The sequence below is a fragment of the Mycteria americana genome, chromosome 24 (assembly GCF_035582795.1).
Source record: "Mycteria americana isolate JAX WOST 10 ecotype Jacksonville Zoo and Gardens chromosome 24, USCA_MyAme_1.0, whole genome shotgun sequence".
NCBI classification, from domain to species: Eukaryota; Metazoa; Chordata; class Aves; order Ciconiiformes; family Ciconiidae; genus Mycteria; species Mycteria americana.
Genome location: NC_134388.1, coordinates 1182087 through 1201950, shown reverse-complemented (window position 1 = coordinate 1201950; position 19864 = coordinate 1182087). Strand labels below are relative to the sequence as shown.

Here is a 19864-nt window from a genome sequence, read left to right as displayed (position 1 = left end):
GGAGAGGGAGCAGGAGCATCGCGCGAAGGAGGAGGGCAGGGGATGGGGAAGGTCAGCGGGGGGCGGCGAGGTCAGTGCCCGGCATCCCAGTGTGTCCCAGCTCCCCCCACCCAACGCACCGGGTCTGTCTGGTACTCGCGACTGTACAGCTCGTGGCAGTTGTTGAAGATGTACTCGTAGGTGGAGTTGAGGCAGGCTTTCACACAGTCCTTCACCACCTGGCTGGCTCGCGGGGGGCTCTGCAGCTCCTGGACCTGGGCGTGCGGGGAGGGAGCGGCACTGGAGGCAGCCCCGCAGCCCCGGCCAGCCACCACGGGGCCACCGCGGGGCCAGCACAACCCCAGTCTTTGCAAAGAACCGGGGCCAGCGAGGGTCAGGCTCCCCACCAGAGGAACCGGGTGAGTGGGGCCCCAGAAATACCTTCATCCGAAAGAAGGTGATGCTGGTCAGCAAATCCACTGTGGACTTGAGATCCTGCAGCCGTTCAGGACTGCTGGCAGGGAAGTTGTTCTGTCAAAGGGGAAGAAAAGTGCGGAGTTGCACACAAAACTCTCACAGGGCGAGTGGAGGGGAGAAAACAGCCACCTGTTGTTTCAGACCTTATTAGAAAAGTGGGGAAACCGAGGCACAGCAGGCATCTTACCCGGTACATGGAGAGGTCGATCCGCAGCGAGTTGTGCAGCTGGTCAAGGAGTTTGACGAACCGTTCCTTCTGCGGAGAAACGCCCCGGAGCCAGGTAAACGGGGGAAAGGCAGCAGGGACCGTCCCCCCTCCCCGCTGCCCCTGGCTCTCTCTGCCCCAGCCCAGCCCACGCCACCCCCGGCTCATCCCTCTCCTTCCTGCTGTCCTGCTGTCCTTCCTTCCCACAGAGAACATGGGATGTTCTCTGCCCACAGAGAACAGCGTGTCCTCACTGGTGGCCGGGGCTCACTGGCAGCCGTCGACAGCTCCCGGGGCACACGTGGCCGTGTCGGGCGCGGTACAGGATCGGGAGGCAACACCGCGCATCCCCTTTGTTCTTGCTGGTGGTCGGTGCCGGAGAGGGGACGGGCTGCTCCATCTGCCCTGCCCGCTGAACACCGCGCCTGGGCTCGGGGCAGGAGCAGGGAGAGGGTGTGCAGGATCATGCCCCTGGGGCACGTGGCCCCTGGATTGAAGCTTTCAAAGAGGTCAGGAAAAAGGGCAGGGAAGGAGCAGCTGGGCTCTTGCAGCGGTCGCCCATCTTCGGGGCCAAGCTGCTTCAAGACAAGGCCAGGATGGCCCCCAGGAGTTGGACGCCTCCATGGGCTCCTCGCTTGCCCGACCAGGCTGCATCTAAGGGATGCGGGCAGGGAACCGCCCCAGGCAGACAGTCTCCACTGGGGCTGAGTGGCTTTAATTCGGCTCAGTCCAGCTCCCGTCCAGGGAGCGTGGGGCAGGAGGATGCAAATCACACGCTGGGCTGCGGATTGGGCGTCAGAGCTGAGGGCAAAGCAACCAATTGCCCCAAAACGCTGTCGGAAGGCATTTCACTTTGCATCTCTGCCGGGGGGCGGGGGGCGGGGGGCTTTGGACAACTCCATGGGCCTCCCACGAGAGCCCTGGGTCCCCCTCACAGCACCGGCTGCACCAGGTCAGGGCTGTCCCGCAGGGCTCCGGAGAGCCCGGAGCAGCTCGCCGAGTCCTGGCAGGGGAGGACAAGGGGACGGGACGGGGCAGCGAGTCCCGTGCCCGCCGGGCCGCGGCTCGGCCAAGCCTGCAGCCTGCACTGGCGACCGCAAACCTTCGGCGCGCTCGCCCGCCGGAGACGGTAAAGCCAGGCTCTGGGCCGAGACCGTGCGTCCCCGCCACCGAACGGCTGCAGCGCTTTAAAACTGGACACGACGGGTACTCGGGGTTAAAGCGACACGGCCGGGCACTTTAGGACCCAGGCTCTCTAAAAAAAGAGAAAGAAACAAGTTTTTAAAACCCTCCACGTTAGAGAAAAGGCACGCTTTCTTCGTACGGTTTCCTCCTCCTGCATGACCCGGAGGCGCAGCTCGCTCGGCTCTAGCTACCCCCTGCAACGGGAACTGGGAGGTGAGCCAAAGCAGCCGCTGCCGGGAGCTGCGCTCGGCCCTGGCTGCATCCCTGGCTACCCGGCACTTTGCCTGACCCAGGGCTGGGCACTGATCCTGGCTCGACCCGACCCGTGTGCATCCAGAGCAAGCGCCTGCTGCCTCTGGGACGACACGGGGGGAGCCAGGGTGAGAGCTCAGCCCCTCCTCGCCCACGTCCCCGAGGGCACCCCCGGCCCCGGCACAAACTCGTCCCGCTCGCTGCAAGCGAGGCACCCAGCGGGCGCGCGTGGGTGCTGGCACATCCAGGCGAGTTTGCAGCGGACCCGGGGCGTGCCCGAAGCGCGCGGGGCCGTGCAAAACTCCCCGCGAGCTGCCGGGATGGCTCCTTGCCACCTGCTCGTGATTTTGCCGCTAAGGTTTCCCCCTCCTGCCACGCTGCCGCCCAGCATCCCAGCCCACTTGGACTCCAGTCGCAGTTTTACCATAATATTTGGGGGAGCAAATTTAGACCTTCTCCCAGGAAGGCGGGTGGCTCTTTTCCTTCCTGAAAAATGGGAGCGGGATGAATTTCGGGGCAAGCAGGGGCTGACCTCCCTGCTGCCCGGCTGCAGTTTGGAGCGGGGTGTTTTGCACGGTCCCTTTTGCTCCCCGAGCCCCCCACCCCCTCCCAAGAGAAGAGAGAGAAGAAGGAAGGAGTGTTTACGCACCATCGGACTTACCCCGAAATTGGAAGCGGCAAAGCGGTCAGAGGCCGAGACATTGGTGGAAGCCGTGGTGTGGGCATAGTAGGCGTTGATGTTGGCTAGCAGGGTACTCATCACCGCCGGCACCCCCGGGCACATGTATTTGGAGGAAAGGCAGGCAAAATGCCTGCAGAGGGAAGCAGAAGGTGAGGGCGCGGGGCCACGGCGGGGGCTGCCTGTAGGAAGGGGCGTGGGGCTTGGGGTGCGCGCACGGAGAAGGGGAGGGAGGGGTGCACGGGTGCGGGGTGAGCTAGTCCGCACCCGTGGCAGGGAGGCACGGGTGCAAATGGCAGCAGCGGAGGGAGATGCCAACAGCGAGCCCTCCGCAACCCGGGGCTGGCGCAGCCCCTTTGAGCAGGGTGGAGGGCAAGGGACTCACGTCATGGCCTGGTAGATGGACTCCACCCCGTAGCGCATGGCAAACTCGTCTACGATCTCCTGCGCCGTCTCATCAAAGTACACCTTCCAGGCGTCGTCCCCCTTGGCGTCAGGGATCTTCACCACCCCGTTGTTTTGCAAATCCGTCACAAAGTGGAAGAGGTTCTGGAGGTATAAATGAGTCCCATCAGGTCCCCAGGTTAGGTGGTGGCACGGTGGCATCGCTGGGGTGGGGGCCGCGCGCCTGCGCCTGCCGAGGCTGCTCACCTCATGCAGGCAGGTGTACTGTATGTGGTAAGGAGCCACCTTCTCCTCGCCTTTGATCTCCACACTGATGTGCAGCCGGATGGCTCCCGACACGGCCGACTTGTCTGTCCGCTTGTCTGCAGGAGTACAGGGAAGGGGACAAGACATGAGCTTCCCCAGAGCAACTCTGCTCGCTCCTGGCCCCAAAGAGGGGCAGACGGCTCCAGCACGGAGGGACTCCTGGGGCCAGGGCCAGGGGGACGCCCAGCACCGGGTGCAGCCAGGCCAGGGTACAATGCAACCAAGGCACTGCAGAGAGGGATTTGGCCATATCTCCAGGCACTACAGAGATGTGGCCTCTCCGTGCCTCAGTTTCCCTTGTGCAGCCAGCCAGTGCTCCAGACCTCCTGGCAAAAGGTTTTGAGAATGACCCTGGGAAAACACTTGATCCCAATGGCTTTTGATATTAAGTGGTTTTAACAGCAGACCCTATACTAATATGTTGAAATAGCCTTCACGCCAGGGCTGGCAGCACGTCCCCCCAGGAGCACAGGGCCGGGGGTCCCAGTCCGAGCAGGCCATGCCGGGGCAGCCGGTTACCGAGGTTGTACCAGACGTCCATCTCCCCGCTCAGGGTCCGGACCTCGATGATTGTCTGGCCCAGGAAGTCGTCAGACTCCCTCTTGAAGCGCTGCTTGACACGGGACTTGATGTCGTCATCTTCGTCCCAGACGCGGACCTTGATGCGGTCGGAGGAGTTATGGCACTCGCTGGGGAGGCGAGAAGGGGCAAGCCCTGGGATGAGCAGGGAAACCTTCCCAGCCTCTCCACAGCCTCTCTTTCCCTAAACAAGAGGGACCACCCCAGCACCGGGCAGGAACTTGGGAAGACGGCAGATGTGGGGGCACCAACCCTCCCCGGAGGGCTCGGCAGGGCTCTGCACCATGCCCAGGCAGCCCCAACACAGCTTGGATCAGCCCCCATCACCGGGAGCCAAACCCTCCATGGCACAAAACCAGCACTCCCAGTGACCCCAGCAGCCCCCCTCCACCCTCAGCTGGGGCAGGATGAGGCTCCCCACGACCCCGCAGGGATGTGCTGACAGCCAGCACAGCCCAGCATGACCGCAAGTGGCCAGGAAGGGGAACAGAAGGGCCGGGGGTGAACTTACAAATGGAAATTCTCCTCCCAGACCGGGTTGAGATTGCCGTAGATAGTTTTAGTCCTTTTTTTTGTCTTTCCAACCTGGACAGTCACATACGGGTCACTGGAACCCGTCTTATCCTTTGCTTGCAGGCCCTGGGCACAAACAACTGCAGCACAGCACAGCACGCACACCCATCCACACGAGGCACGTGCGTGGCACACCCAGCAGAGAGAACAGACAGAGAGAGGAGTCAGTGCCACGGCCACACCGAGATCCCCGCAACAGGCACCCCGTGTCCCCCGGCAGAGCCCCAGCGGCTGAAGCCACTTTGCAGGATGAGGGGCGGGAGGGGGGTTGGAGCACAGCCACGTGGCCCCCCACGCCACACGGTGCCAGGCGCAACCGGTGCCTACCTGTGATGCTGATCTTGGCCGACCATTTGGAGGTGCCGTCCAGGACACTCTGCTTCACTGCCTTCATCTGCTGCGTGTGCGTGGTCTTGGTGACCCCAAACACCTCCTGGATCAGCTCAAATATCTCTGGCTTGTTGCGCTCCCGGATCTTCATGCGGTCCTTGAGCACCATGATGATATTCTGGGTCCGGTCCTCCGCTCCATGCTTGGAGCTCTTCTCCGCCGCCCCTGGGAGAGGAGAGCCACGGGTGACATGGCAGGGGGGCAGGCGGCATCCAGGAGAGAGCCGAGAGCTCCCCAAGCCCACCACGCATGAATGAATTCAAACCTGGAGGGGTCTACACCCTGCCCAGGACAGATCTGCCCTGCTCACCACTCCCCCCATGCACAAAGCAGGAGTCCAGCTCTCCCCTGGCCGCTCCCTCCTCCCTCTCCAAAGTGAGAAGGGACGAGGCTGCAGGCAACAGCTCCTTACTCTGCAGGCAGTCGGCATTGAGCAGGTCCTGGCACTTCTCATGACACTTGACGCCACACTCGGCGCAGCGCATGCCCTGCCGGGCGATGCCCCAGAGCAGCCCCTCGCACTCGTAGCAGTAGGTGGGGGTGGTGGCCGTCCACACCTCAAAGTTGTGGGGCGTCGTGCAGGAGATGGGGTACACTAAGGCTTGCAGGGTCTTCTTGTAAACATGGTTTTTCTGTGCAAGGACAGAAGAGAGAGGGGGAGAAAAGCTCAGGCAACGTACGGCAGCTGAGCCGTGCAGCAGGGCACGGAGACCCCATCCGCAGGTGCTGGGCCACGTGCAATGTCACCGCTGGGTGCGGACAAGCAGGGCAGGGGACAAACAAACACCACCATCCCCAGGTGCAGCCGTGAGCATCCTGGCTGCTTCGGCATCGCCGGAGGAGGATGCTGGTGTGGCGCGGACCCCGCGTCTCCGTTGCTGGCCTGGCCGGCTGGGGCTCAGCCCTCCCACCATGGCCGCCCCACACCCCAGCCAACCCCAGCACCTACCAGCTCCTCATTGTTCAGGGTGCTCGAGGCCAGCGCGGACGTGATTCCCGCTTTCCTGGACTGGACCAGGGACTGTGGGAAAGAAACACAGCTCCCAGATCCGGCAGAGCACGGGGTGTCCCTCCCGCCCTCCTTTGGGGTCCCAGTGGCCGTACGGGAACTGGGCCCAGACAGGGGTGGGTGCTGGCTGCATGGGCTGGCAGTGGGACAGCCCAGCTCCCGCTGATGCCAGCGCAGCAAAGCACCACCCGGCTGTACAGTGGGACTGGAACCAGTTCAGCAGCCCGCGGCACTCCCAGTTCAGCCCCAACGGGGCAGAGCCTCTTGACGTGTGTCTGAGACCCCGGGGAGACCGGGGTGGGGAGCACTTACCATTGCCTGCGGGCAGCCAGGGCCGGCAAGGGGGGAATAAAAGGCCGTTAGTGCGAGCCCCCTCACAGCAGAGCAAGTCCTGGCCCCTTCCCTCCCGGAACGAGTGGGAATCGGGGCAACACCAACCCCTCAGCCAGTGCCAGGCCAGTCCCTGGGGGGTTTCCCACCCCAAGCCACAGCACTGGCTGCAGCCTGCCAAATCCCAGCAGGGACAGGCAGCATCCCCGCCTGACCCCGCACTCTGCCCACCCCATCACCACCCACAACCCAGCACCCCAAAACCCCAGCGCTGACACAGCACAGTGCAGAAGCATCAGCAGCTGCCCGAGCGGGCTGGGGGGCGACGGGCACAGGGGTGAGGGCAGCAAGGGGGGAGCAGCGGGAGGGGAGAGGGCAGGCGGGTTGGGGACAGGATGGAGGCACCCTGGGGAGGGCACAAAGTGGAGGCAGGGAGGTGTAAAGAGAGGGGGAAGGAGGCGAAGGGCACCTAATTCTGGGTGCAAAGGGTGTCTGGTTTCCAAAATTGCTGTCTCTTGTCACCAGGGGGGTGACAGCAGAGTGGCCCTGTGCATTACAGCCCAGGGGCTGGATGGGACCCCAGCACGGGGACTGGGCTGTAGTGGCGCAGCATGACAATGGTGGGGACAGGAGCATAGCGTCTGTGCAGCTCAGAAAAGCCAGCGCTACCCCTCCTCTGGTACACGGGTCCATCTGCCCGGCACCGGCATGGTCTGAGCTGCGGGGAGCCTATGGCAGGTGGGACAGGAAGGGAACGGGGACGCAGCACTGGTAAAAAAAAATGGGAAACCAGACGCAGCCCCGGGAAGCTTTGGGCTGATGCTTGGTGTAGGGACAGGACCCTGGAGCTCCATTAAAGAGAAGCACCCTCGGGCGGGGAGAGCCCAGCTGTGCCATCCTCACAGCTCCCCAGCTGCAAGGTCCAGGGCCAGGAGACCCCCAAAACAGCCTGGGACACCCCCACCCCCCGCCAGCGGGGCTGGAGGAGGCTGGGCAGGGCTGGCTGGCAGCACCCAAGGGTGCTCCCTCTTTAATCCCTCGGACCGCGCTCACCAGATCGCTGACTAGAGGGAGAGATTTGCGTCCAGGCTTAATGTCGGGCATGCTGTTAATGCAGCGCAGAAACCTTACTGCGGCCCCCCTGCCGCCAGGGACGGCCAAGCCAGGCCAGAGAAAAGAAAACAGAAAACACAAGCCATGTTAGAGGCAGTTGGGGAGCAGGGCACGGGCGCCCGGCAAGCACCGGCCGGGGCAGGCGGGCGGCGCAGTCCAGTGGGGTGCAGTGGGAGCGAAGCCGGCAGCTGTGTGGTGCAAGGCATTAGGAGGAACCTCACCAAATCGCTAACTAGGGGGATGGGTTTTCGCTTGCGTATGTCCGGCATGCTGTCTATAATGATCAGCCCGCCACCAGGCCTGCAAGAGAGACGAGAGTCAGCGGGAAGGGAAAACCGAGGCAGGAAGGGGCCCCCTGCTATTGCCCCATGTTCACTCGGGCCGTGGTGGACAGGACTGCAGAGCAACCCCTGGGTGGCCTGGGACCCACCTGTGGGACCCCCATCCCCACCACCACCCTGGCCAGGGCAGGGATCTGGGGGTCTAAAAACTGGGGGCAAGGGGATTCTGGCAGAAAACTGGGATTTTCTCCACGTGAAGATGTTTTGCTTCAGTGGTGTGACAGTGAATCGCGGGAAAAAAATAGCTCATTTGGCTTAGTTAGCTTTGGCTTTGCAGCGTGGTTTCCCTCTGGGACACCGAAGGTGAGCACGGAGCCATTCTGCTGCGAGAGAAACCGAGGCAGCGCGGCTCGGGCAGAAGTGCCACTTCGCAGCCTCCAGCCCCGTCCCCAAGAAAACCCCGGCGTGATCTGGTGGGTTCTCAAGGAAACCTGCCAGGTTCTGCCTGGGCCAGCGGCAGGGCCGCCTGTGAGGGCGAGACGGGGGCGAGACCCGCGGCCCATCCGGGTGAGAGGTTCAGGGTTCCCCGTGGCACCACTCGAGCCCCAGATGGCAGGAGAGAAGTGGGAGCTGCCACCCCAGCTCGGTCCCAGCCCAACCCACTCACCTCCTCGCTCTCCCCCTCGGCAGCGGCTCTCGGGGACACGGAGCGGTGGCATCTCTGCTGGCTCCTCCAAAAGCACCGAGCGACCAGCATTCATCTGGCCGCCCGCGTGCCCACAGCTCGGCAACGCTTCCCCACGCCAGCCCCCCGACAAGCTCATTGATCACATCCTAACGAGGAGGGGAGAGCAGCCCGCGAGACCCCAGGGGGCAGAAAGTACCAGCTTCCCCCCATACTTACCCGCCTTTGAACCACAAGGATTTAGCTTCTCCATCGCCTTCCCCGCGGGCCTGCAAGACACAGAGCGGCCGTCACGGGCACAGCGCTGAGCCCCCGGCGCACACGGCAGCCCTCCCTGGGGCTCGGCGCTGTTGGCAGCTGAGCGCCCAGCCGGCACCCGCAGCACTGGGGAAACATGTAAAGGGTTTACAGGTTGGGCGGAGAAAAGCGTGTTCCTAAAATGACGGGGCTCTTTCCAACAAAGAATAAAGTATCTGGGAATATTTTCCCAGATACTCTGGGAATAAAGTATCTTCAAGAGGCTGAGCTGGGCAAGCAGTGGGCAGGCTTCAGCAGAGGGGCTCAGGCTGGCAAAGCAGTGGGGATGGCTGCACCGTGCAAAAATTCAGGGTTTGGGGTACTGGAGAAGCATCGTTGGAAAGGCTCAGCAGGTCCACACGGACCCGCAGCCAGTTGGAGAGAAGTGCGGGGAAAAGCCAGAGCACACCGGGGACGGGGTGTGTGCAGGGACCATCCCGCAGTGCCACCTCCCTTGCAGAGAGGGGATTATTTGGGGGGAGAAGGGAGGAAAGAGCCAATTATACCTCCCTCATGGGGCAATCCCTGCACACACACACACACACACACACACACAGGGAAGGCACACACCTTGCTGGGTTGTTCCCCTTGGACATGCTTACCTGCAGGCAGGCTACACCCCTTCCCTGCAGGAAGGGGAGACGCGGGCGCAAGGGCCATGGTGGTGGACAACTGAAAAGAGAAGCGGTGGGGAGGGGGATCGAAGCCCCAGGGGGCGAATCCAGAGCCAAAACAAAAAGAAAAGATGGAGGATGGAGTCTAAAAACAGAACAAAAAATTGTCAACTCAATACAGGGGAGAGGGCAGAGGGGCTCGCACCAGCACACCGCATGCAGCACACACCGGGGGAAGGTCCTCAGCACTCCCTGCCCCTCATGGGGGTCCCACTTGGCGTGAATGGGGTTGCGGGGCCACCACTGTTAGGGCCCCCCAGGTCCCCACTGCCCTCAGGGTGTGGGATGTCCGTGGGATCGGGGAGTGGACGTGTCTGGAAGATGCCCGGGCACGGGAAGGGGCCGTGCCCCCAGCCCAGCACGTGGCCAGCACTGGGGCCCAGCGGCAGGCGGCCGCCGGGGTTGCTCACCTCCTGCAGCTGCATGCAGACCTTGTTGAAGGCTCTCAGCCAGTTGGCTTTGGCTCGTGCTTTGGGGTCCTGCACCTCCACCTCTGTCTGCTCCCTGCAAGCACACACACCTTGCTCACCTCCCAGCACGGCACTGGGGAGAGGGAGTCGGCCCCCACACCCCGGGCAGGACTGAGGCTGCAATTTAGGGATCCTGATGGGCCTTGAGCCAGCGTGACCATGGCAAAACCCCCCTGTTGCTACCCAGAAGGGCTCTAAAAATGTAGCAAGTCCCGCTGCAAAGGGCAGCACAGTCAAGGCAGAGCGATGGGGAGAAGCCAGGAGTTCCCCCTCCCTTGGGAGACTCTGCCCCGGGCACCCAGGCGACACGGAGGGAATCCCTCCAGGAGCAAAGGGTCAGGGGACTGCTGGTGCCACAGGCACGTGGATTAAACACCTTTCACCCCTCATCTCCCCAGCAGGACGTTCTCTGGCCAGTTCCCACCACGCTGGCACCTCCCCGGGGTTAAGAGCTCCCAACACCCCAGTGGCTCTGAGCCCAGGGGGACCTGCCAGCCTGGACATGCTGGTTGTTGTGGGTTTTCTTCTCCTCTCTTGCAAAATCAAGAAAATCAAGGAAAGGAAAAGAAATCCTCCAAACACCCCAGCCTCCTGGAGGGCCTGGTGTGACGTGACACTGGAGATGGGTGCCCAGAAGCGCGCTGGGATGAGGCCATGGGGATCTTGGGAGATGAAGCTGCCCAAACTGGCCCTGTGGGGCCTTGCCTGGGCTAATATGTGGTCCCCAGCACTAATCTGGGGTCCCCAGCGCTAATCTGGGGTCCTCAGTGCTAATCTGGGGTCCCCAGTGCCCAGCGTGGGACCCCCAAGCCCCCTGTCCAGAGAACAGGCACCGCAGGCAGACATGAACCAAGGCCACCTTTGCCAGGACTCTAGATAACCCTTGGGCCTAAATACGTATTTTTTTAAAAAAAGCTCATTACACATTCTTTTAAATTAGAGATTCCCCAGCTCTGGTCTATAATTTAAACTAAATAAAAGACAAAAAAAGCCCATCACACTTCCCCTCTGCGCAGAGCAGTGGTGCTCACCAAACCATGGAAAAATGGACGTGTTCAATAACTAAAGGCAGAGACCGATATACGAATTATTCATGTGCTGTACCAGGGACCTGGCCACCAAATAATTCATCTGTACAGCACAGGAGGCCACGGATGAGCTTTTACCAGTGGCCTAGGGAGAGGATTGACTCCCATGAAGGAAATTTCCTCCTCTGACCGTGCCGAGCTCCGGGGTACTCCCTCCATCCAGGGAGCCAATAGCTTGAGCCAGAGGAGAGGAATCGCAGCCCCAAGCCCCCACCTCCCCCATCCCCAGGTTTGTCCCAGGTTATAAACCTGCACCCCTGGTAGCCCTGGCAGGATCTCAAACGCCTTCAGCTCTGCCCCCGCTTAGCATGGCACTGGTGGCTGGGCCAGGGCAGCGTGGCCGAGGGGGCTGCTCCTCGCCTGGGTGGCACAAGGTGGGCTTCCCCCACCTCGATGCCTCAGGCACCTGGAGAAGCCCCAGACACCACAGGAGGTCCCTGGCGCTGCCCCTGGGCACCAGCAGCACCAGCCCCAGCCCCAGGCCACCTCCAGAGCACCCTGAGTGTCACCACGCACAGTGCCATCCCAAGGACGCTACAGGTCAACACCTCCCTCCTACCTCTCAGCCGGTTTCGGGGGCTCGGGCTCGGGGGCCGCCTCTTGCAGGGGAGCTTCCTCGGCTCCCCGCTGGGCCTGGAGGGCCTCTGGGGTTTCCTGGGGGGCAGAGGTGTCCTTCTCCTCGGTCCTCTCCTCTGTCCTCTCCTCCTTCCTCTCCTGCTGCTGCGGCTTCAGCTGTGGGACCAGCTGGGGTTGCTGCGGTTGCTGCTGCTGCTGTGGGACCTGTTGCTGCTGCTGCCCAGGGGGTTTCTGCAGTGGGGGGTAGGCATCGTGCTCGGGGGGTTTGTAGGTGCCCTGGTCCTGCAGGTCCTCCTCCTCCTCCTCCTCCTTGGGGTAGCCTTCCTCGTTCTCACTGTAGTCCTCATTGAACTCTTCCTCCTCCTCTTCCTCCTCCTCCAGATAGAGGTCATCGTCCTCCTCCTCCCAGCGGGGCGAGTCCTTGCGGTAGCTGACGGAGCTGTGGCAGGAGTGGTAGGAGTCGCCGTCGCGCTCATCCAGCTCCGAGTCCCGCAGGCTCTCGTTCTCGAAGTCCTCGCTCAGCTGGGAGCTGCCCTGGCTCAGCTCGGCCGACGAGGCGTAGCGGCTGCTCCCTGTGGGGCTGCGGGGCCGAGGGGAGACAAGGACAGGGCTCCCGTGGGTCCGTGCCACCCCAGCCAGAGCCGCAGGGTCCCTGCACCGCGGGTGGGAGGATGCGCGGCTCCCCCCGGGGCACAGCCCCCGGTGAGTACTGGGCTCCTCGTCCTCAGAGCCGAAGGCACGGACCCAGGACACTCCGTGGGCTGGGACTATCCCCCCAGGCTGGGGCACTCTCAGGGGTCTGACCTTCCTGCCCGTGCCTGGGCTGACCGTGGGGACGTGGGGGACGGCGTCTGTCCCCTCGGCTCGCCCGTCCCAGGGGTGGGGGCAGAGCGCAGCCAGGCAGCACCCCCAGCCAGATCCTGCCTCCTGCTTCTGCCAGACGCCCCGTCCTGCCCCCATCCCGCGGCTCTGTCACCCCACCTCTACCCTGACATCCCAGCGCGCCCTGTAGACCTCCCAGGCACCCCCCTCCAGGAACATCCCCATCACTCCCCTTAACCGCATCACCCCTACCCACGTCACCCCTACACCTCCACTCTTCCTGCCAGGCCAGACCCCTTCCCACCGCCCCATCTGCCCCCCTGGCCCTTCCAGCCCCCCCTCTCACAGCCGCCTGCACCTGGGGCAGCGGCGCAGAGGGGATCCCCGTGTCCCGGGAGGCTGCCGGGGACGGGGCGGCCGCAGGGCTCCGTGGGGAGAGGCTCACATAAGCAAACATGCAGACAGGACAGGGACATGCCTAGGAAGAGGCCGACACCACGTCTCCAGCACCGGCAACCAGGGCTCGGGGGTGGGCAAGGGGGAAGGGGACAAGGGGACGGGACGGGCAGAGCCCTGGGCCCGGAGTGGCTGGGCCAGGCAGCGGGGAGCCAGGGGACACCGCAGGGAGGAGGGTGCTCTGGTACGCCCGGGCTGGTCCCAGCAGGGAGGGGTACTGGCATCGTCCAGGTACCTTGGGAAGGGGGACTTGGGGCACAGGGGTGCAGGAGACACGTCTCGTGCCTGGAAACCCCTCGCCTCCCCGGCCCGATCCTGGCCAGGGCTGGGAGAGGGGCCCTTGGCACATCGTGAGGGTCCCAAATCGCTGCGCGAGGCTTTTGCCCAGCCAGGTGCTCCCTGGGAGGTGACCAGAAACGGAGGGTGGCATTTGAGTCCCTGAGGCCCCAGCTCCCATACCCGCTGGCACGATGGGGACAGGCAGCGGTGCTGCCAGCCAGTCGCTGTGCCGGTGAGCAGGACCAGGATGCCGGGGCGTTGCCGCCATGAACTGGGGTGCAGCAGCAAGAAAGGACGCCACAGGGCCCAGAGACGCCTGGAGCACCCCAACGCTGCTCCTCTGCACAAGGCGGTCCGGGGCGGGGAGAGGGGGACCCCGCAGCGGCACGAGGCCGCCCTTGCCGGGACTGGTGTTGGCCTCACCATGGCTGCAAGGACCGACCACAGCACTCTGCGACGGCACACAGCACGCGACGAGGTAGCGACCCACCTATCCGATAGGTCTAGGGACCGCCTGCTCTCAAGGGAAGGCTGGCGGCTGGTCCGCCTGCTCGACTCGGAAGCGGACTCAGCGTCGCTGCGTCCGTTTGCGGCAGAGTCTACGCTACCATAGCGTCTGCCGGGGAGGAGAGGAAGATGATCAGCAAGGTTCCGGGTGCCGCGCCGCCGCCACCCGCCGCAACCCGGCATCCCCGGCTGCCGTGGGGATGCCGGCAGGGAGGTTCCGTCCTGGTGGACGGGGCTGGCACCTCGGGCCGGATGCTGGCGAGGAACTGGGCCGTGCTGCGACCGCGGGGACAAAGCGCCGGGCAGGCGTCCCTGCCTGCGGCTCTGCCTACAGCCACGTCTGCATCCCCAGCCAGGCCACACCCCACTAGCTCAGCTCCCAGCAAGGACAGCCGGGGCTCGGGGGTCCCGAAGCCCAGCGAGGACAGAGGCGGGCGGTGACCCAAAAGCGCTTGACAACTTTCCAGTGAGAAGGAAAGGCCTGGGGCTGGCACCATCCCCCTCTTCCTCGCCTCAGCATCCTTCCCTCTGTCACCCACCGCCCTGGGAGCGCCGTCCCTGGCGTCACCCCGGGGACCCACTGGCCTCTGCCACCTGCGGAGGGGGATTGAGAGAGCAGGTCCTGGGGGGGAGCTGGCTGCGCCGACGCTACCTGATGGGACGTTGGTCTGAGTAGTCCATCTCGTAGCTCTGCATGGAGTCGGTGTAGGAGTCGCGGGAGCTCTGCTGCTGGTGCCTCATGGGGTACTGGTGGACGGAGGCGTTGGGCTGGGAGGTGGTGTAGTATGGCGGCGGGATGCTGTTGCTGGTCTCGCTGCGGTAATCGCTGTCCCGGTCATCCACCATGCTGTCGGGGTCATCGTCTGCAAGGGGCCACGGTGAGTGGGACAGGGGACAGCCCCGTGGCTGTTGCAGCCAGGGATGTCCCAAATCTGCCCCGTGCCCGGCACAGCCCCGCTACCGTCACCACCGCTGTGGGACCGTGCTGGGGAGACAGACCCAGGAAGGGGCGAGGGGCAAGCTGCACATGTTCCCCTCTGCAGAAAGGGGTTTTGGGGGACAAGGGGAGGGTGGAGGGGGGAAATGGGATATACAGAAGGAGGGAAGAGGAGGACAGGGTGTGGGGACCCTCCCTCTGCCCCACCGATGTCCCACCACAGAGGCAAAGCCCGAGCTGCTCTTTGCCACCGGGGCACCCCGAGGGACAGCCCTGCCCAGGACAGGGCGCTCGGTGCCTCCGTCCTCCCCCAGCACAGAGCCACAGCGCGAGGCCACAGGCTGGACCTGAGCTCCAGGTCCCCTGAGCCCCGGGCCAGGCTACGGCACGGCAAAGGGGGATGCGTTGGGGACCACCAGGCTGGGAGGAGAGGAGGATACTTACTCTGCTGTTCTCCCCAGCCAAAATAATTCCAGTTGCCTACAAAAAAAAGGGGCAGAGACAATAAGGAAGGAGGCAGCTCCGGGACAGCAGCAGGAGCTGGCTGGGAGGAACCAGCATCTCCCAGGCACAGTGGCACCAAGCTGGGCTGGGGACAGTGCCCTGAGATGGGCTGGGGACAGCGCCCAGGATGGGGCACATTGAGCCGTAAGGGGACAGGGACAGGGACTGGGGCTGGGAAATGCAGTACCAAGGCAGGACGGGGATGGGGCCTAGGGATGGGCACGGTGGCACTGAAGTGCACTGGGGACAGTGCCTGGGCCTGGGCATGGTGACACCAAGCCGGGGTGGGGACACTGGTATGGCTAGGCATGGTGGCACTGAACTGCACAGGGGACAGGGCCTGAGGCTGGGCACAGAGGCACTGAGCTGTGCTTGGGACAGTGCCGGGCTGTGCGTGGCCCTGGCGTGATTACAGAAGGGGAAACTGAGGCACGGGTTGGGACAAACCAAGCTGCCACCCCAAATCCCCCAGACCCCTCTACCAGTGCCGTCACCAAGCAGCCCCCTCGCCAGCCTCGCTGCCCCTCGCCCAGGCTCCCCAGGGGACCATCCTTACCAGCCCCATTGCCGTGCCCCCCCACACCCCTCTCCCTTTCGGCTCAGCCCCACAGGAGGGCTCACACACGGTGGGGCCGGGAGACAGCAAAGAAACACCAGCAGACATGGGAGGGAGGATGGGAACAGGGACGGGGACAGGGTGTGGGGTGAGATTGGGCCCCACTTGGGTTGGGGTCCAGCGCCCCGAGGCAGGCAGGGACCCCGCTCCCGTGCATCCCTGGTGCAGGGAGCTGGGAGGACAGGGCGGTGGGGGGGGTCCCACAGTGGGGCAGGGACAGGGCAGCACTTACAGCACTGGGAGCTGTGAACGGGCAGAGGCTTTTCCTGCTCCTCCTGGAAGGCATACTGGGGAGAGACAGGCCGGTGAGGGCTGCCTGCTCGCAGCACTGCCGCTCCCTGCCCAGCCCTCACCCCGGGCCTGACGCTGCACTGACTTACATCGTCCTGGTCCCGCATGGCATTGAGCTGCTCCAGCTTCTTGGCCCAATACCTGGCCTCCTCCTCGGGGATATCTGCAAGGGCAAAGACTCTGACTGGTGCACAGACCCCCCGCCCAAAACAGCCCCCCAGCTTTTGGGGCTACAGGATCAGACCGCCAGCCCCAACCCTGAGCCCCATGAGCATCCCTGGGGCTGGGGGCAAGGAAGGAGGCACCCCAGTCCTGGGGTGCCCAGGGACGGTACCCACCCAGTGGCAGCTCGAAGCGGGTGTCAAGAAGGATGCGGTGGAAAGTGGGGTCCTTGGTGCCCGAAATCTCATTGTCGGTCATGATGACCTGGGAGTCGAGTGTGAGCCACTCCCCAGGGCCCTCCTGCGGGGCGGAAACGGGGGTGAGGAGAGCTGCCAGGGACCCCCCTTCCCCGGCCCCACAACCCCACGCACGCAGGGTCTGGCCCCAAGCAGAGTCCTCTCCAAGCAGGGATGGGGAAGGCTCTGCCCCCCCCCGCGAAGGACAGCCGGGGGGGTGGCTACATGTCCCTTAGGGTCCGGTGGGGGACGGACGTGCCTGGCTCCCTACCTCATTGGACTGCCGGATGGTCCGGAGGGGGATCCACACTGTCCCCACCATGGTGTCCCAGATGAGCCCCTTGTTCCACACCTCCACCGTCAGGCCCAGGTCGAGCCGGTTGATCTCGCTGGGGAGGGGGGAGAGGCGTCAGGTGACCCCCTCCCCAGCAGCCCCCCGGGGCCCCCCCAGCCTCCGCCTGCCCCCTGCGCCCCAGGACGGAGGTGAGCCCCCCAGGGCTGGGGTCAGGGGGAGCAGCGGCAGCGGGGGATCTCCCCCTGACGGGGGGGAGGGGAGAGCAGCAGGGGTGGGGGACCCCGGGGTGGCCCCTGGACACTCACAACATGAAGTCCTGCTCCCAGGAGGGCAGGTTGCCCCGCACCGCGATGGTTGTGCTCTTGACATTTTGCACTTTCAGCGTCACGTAGGTGTTAAACTTCTCTGTGAAAGCAAGCGGAGGGTGAAGTGGCCCCCAGTGCCCCCCCACCCCAGCCATGCCCCCACCCCCCGGACACCCCCCACCGCCACCCTCCCGTGGGGTCCCCCCACACTGCCCTCAGCACCCCAGCCCCAGTCGGCCAGGCAGGATAGACCCTACCCCTGCCAGGGGTGGCTTGGCTGCGAGCCCCTCCATCCTGCCCAGGGCACCCCCATCTCTGCGTGTGCTCCCCCCCGCTTGCCAAATGATGCCTCCAGAGCCGAGGCTGAGCCCGGGGTCCCCTCGCCACCCCCAGCCCTTCCTCTGATCCTGCCACTTCCAACCAGCCCAAGAGCTGCGCCCCGAGCCCCAGCCCCCCCGAGGTGGGCAGGCGGGAGGGGGGCTGCTTACCTTGGGGCCCGTCGAACTTGGCCTTTTTAACTGCGGGGACAGAGAGGGAGGGAAGAGATTCAGCCTGAGAGGCCCGTCGGGGGGGCTGGGGACCCCCACCAGGGTGCCAAGGGGGTGGGAGGACCCCAGGCCTCGCTGCCACCCCTCCCCCCGGCTGCAAGGTGGGGGAAGGCAGTGGGATCCCTCCTGCTGGTGTAAATCAGGAGTCCCCAGTGCCGGGCACGAGGGAGGGGGATCAGGCATGAGCTGGAGGTGGGCACTGGAGGGGAGCAAAGGTCCCCCCCCAAAAACCACCACTTTGGGACAACTTGAAATATCTCACTGCAACCCCAAATGACCAGCCTTCATCTGCTGAGGGGGCGTTTAACCCCCCTCACCCCCCACTGCTGAATTCGGATCCATTTGGGGAAGCAGATGATGTTACCGTACACATCCTGGGGGGAAAGGGGGGGATTGGGGGAACCTTCCCCCAGCCCCAGTCCCCGCCGTGGGGCACCGGCCCAGCAGTGCCAGGGCTGAGGCTCTCGCCGTCTCCCAAACCGCTGACCTAGATTTCATACAGGAAACCGGGGGGGCTGTAACTCTCCCACGGCGCACGGCAGCCCCAGGGGCTGTGGAGATGGTCCCCCCACTCCGCTGCAGCAAGGAGCCCCCAAAATGCCCCCCACTGCACTCCAGCCCTGTCCCCCTCCCAGGGGCACCAAGGGGCTGGTTCCCATCCTGCCCGTTGGGGACCCCTCCCAAGTGGCTGACTGCCTGCGGGGGGGCAGATGCAGCCCCTCCTGTTGCCTCTGGGCCGGATCCTGCTCAGCACCACGGGAACAAACGCCCCCGATTCTGGCTGCTCCCCCCCAGCTTTACACCAGGGCTGCGAGCGGGAGGTGCAGAAGGGGTTGGTACCCAGGTTTTGCCTGCAAGGGGGGGGCAAACAGGCAGCTGGGCAGAGCCGGGTACCAACGCTGTCGATGCCAGGGGGTGGCGGGGCCGAGGGATGTCCTCGGGGCTCAGAGGAGGGGACCAGGCGGGGAGGGAATGACACAGCACCCGGAGAACGGTTAAATGACGCGGGTGCCAGCGGGTGGAGGACCAACGTGACCGAGGAGGGATGAAAATAGCCCTGGCGATATCAAAGGTAATTTGATTTCAGAGACGTGCCACTCGCCAGCCGCTTATCACCCGCTGCCAGCACTGGAGAGGCCGCGGGAGCTGCCGCCAGCTCCACGTGCCTGGCGGGGTTCGGCAGAGGCAACGCAGCACGAGCAGCCCCCGCCTGGCCCCAGGGTGCTTCTGGGGAAACTGAGGCAGGGGGAATCGTTGGCTCAGCCTCAGCACACCATTCAGAAAATAACTGGGGATCCTTCGGCTCGGCCGCCTGCCCTGTGCCACCGAGAGGGTCACGTGCTGGGCGGCTCTGTGCAGCGACTTTGCCGGAAGGAAGGTCGCCAGCCGCGTCACTGGCAGCTGTGTTTCTGGGGAATCACAGGACTCCGGGAGCTGTGGCTTCACTCAGGGATGGGGGGGTTCATGCGTGGGGGGTTGGTTCGAGGCCAGGCACAAGGCTGTGGGATCCCAAAGATCCCCTAGCATCGCTGGGTTGGGAGCCCGGGGGACTGCGTTGGGACGGCTGGCATCACTGGGTATTATAATATTATATTATATATAATTTATACGTTATTATTATTATTATTATTGTTGTTGTTGATGTTGGTATTATTATTATTCAGTATTTAGTACCAGGACCTGCCCGTGGCACGTGCTCGGAGCTGCACAGGGACCCCCGGCATGGGAGCTCGCCCTTGCCCCGGACCCAGACGCACCCGCCGGGGCCGACCGCTCTCCACCAGCCGCTGCCTCCGAAACGGGAGAGCAGAGGAAGGAAAAGCTCCAAAAATACCCGAGCTGACAGGAACAAACAATTACCCAGGGAACACGTGGCTCTCCTGGCTGTCATCGACTGCCGGGGAGAAGTCCTGCTGCCACCATCTGCGGCTGACGGCCCCGAGCGGGCTGTGCTGCCCTCCCGCCCACCAACGGGTCCCCAAAGCTGGCGCAGGGGTGGCGGGTCCCAGGGTGCCACCCCTGGGCTAAATTCAACCTGAGCCCCCAGACAAGGAGCTGGGGACAGCGGGACCCCACGGGAGCTGGGTGCCCCCACAACAGGGCGGAAGACCCAGGGTGCTTCCCGGGCTGGGGTAATCAGCCTCCTCTCGGGGGTGTGGGCCAGCTGGGGAAACTGAGGCAGGAGGCAGCTGGCGGGGATCGGACGGCAACGGCGGGAAAACCAGGCTGGGCTGTAGGCATCCCGCAACGGGCCTGTCTGTCTGTCCACCCCTCTGTCCATCCACCCATCCCTCTGTCCGTCCATCCTTTGACCATCCATCCACTCACCTGTCTCTCCATCCATCCCCTCCTT

The 19864-nt window shown here is 64.2% G+C and overlaps 2 protein-coding genes across 2 annotated transcripts in view; one reads left to right on the top strand and one right to left on the bottom strand.

The window, feature by feature from the left end:
- Positions 1-19864, bottom strand: part of UNC13A (unc-13 homolog A) — a 36512-nt gene that overhangs the window by 14423 nt on the left and 2225 nt on the right. Inside the window, exons 2-24 of the mRNA XM_075524365.1 lie at positions 17452-17481; positions 16964-17063; positions 16635-16752; positions 16304-16427; positions 16055-16128; positions 15907-15961; positions 14999-15034; positions 14270-14480; positions 11537-12133; positions 9830-9923; positions 8668-8717; positions 7704-7782; positions 5980-6051; positions 5443-5662; positions 4968-5195; positions 4579-4720; positions 4008-4177; positions 3429-3544; positions 3163-3326; positions 2760-2910; positions 644-709; positions 421-510; positions 120-254 (exon numbers count right to left, since the gene is read on the bottom strand). Coding sequence (XP_075380480.1) covers positions 120-254; positions 421-510; positions 644-709; positions 2760-2910; positions 3163-3326; positions 3429-3544; positions 4008-4177; positions 4579-4720; positions 4968-5195; positions 5443-5662; positions 5980-6051; positions 7704-7782; positions 8668-8717; positions 9830-9923; positions 11537-12133; positions 14270-14480; positions 14999-15034; positions 15907-15961; positions 16055-16128; positions 16304-16427; positions 16635-16752; positions 16964-17063; positions 17452-17481 — 3122 coding nt within the window. The remainder of the gene's footprint in view (positions 1-119; positions 255-420; positions 511-643; positions 710-2759; positions 2911-3162; positions 3327-3428; positions 3545-4007; positions 4178-4578; positions 4721-4967; positions 5196-5442; positions 5663-5979; positions 6052-7703; positions 7783-8667; positions 8718-9829; positions 9924-11536; positions 12134-14269; positions 14481-14998; positions 15035-15906; positions 15962-16054; positions 16129-16303; positions 16428-16634; positions 16753-16963; positions 17064-17451; positions 17482-19864) is intronic.
- HMG20B (high mobility group 20B) overlaps positions 9758-19864 on the top strand; it is a 149005-nt gene continuing 138898 nt past the window's right edge. Inside the window, exon 1 of the mRNA XM_075524360.1 lies at positions 9758-9762. The gene's annotated coding sequence lies outside the window, so the exon portion shown is untranslated. The remainder of the gene's footprint in view (positions 9763-19864) is intronic.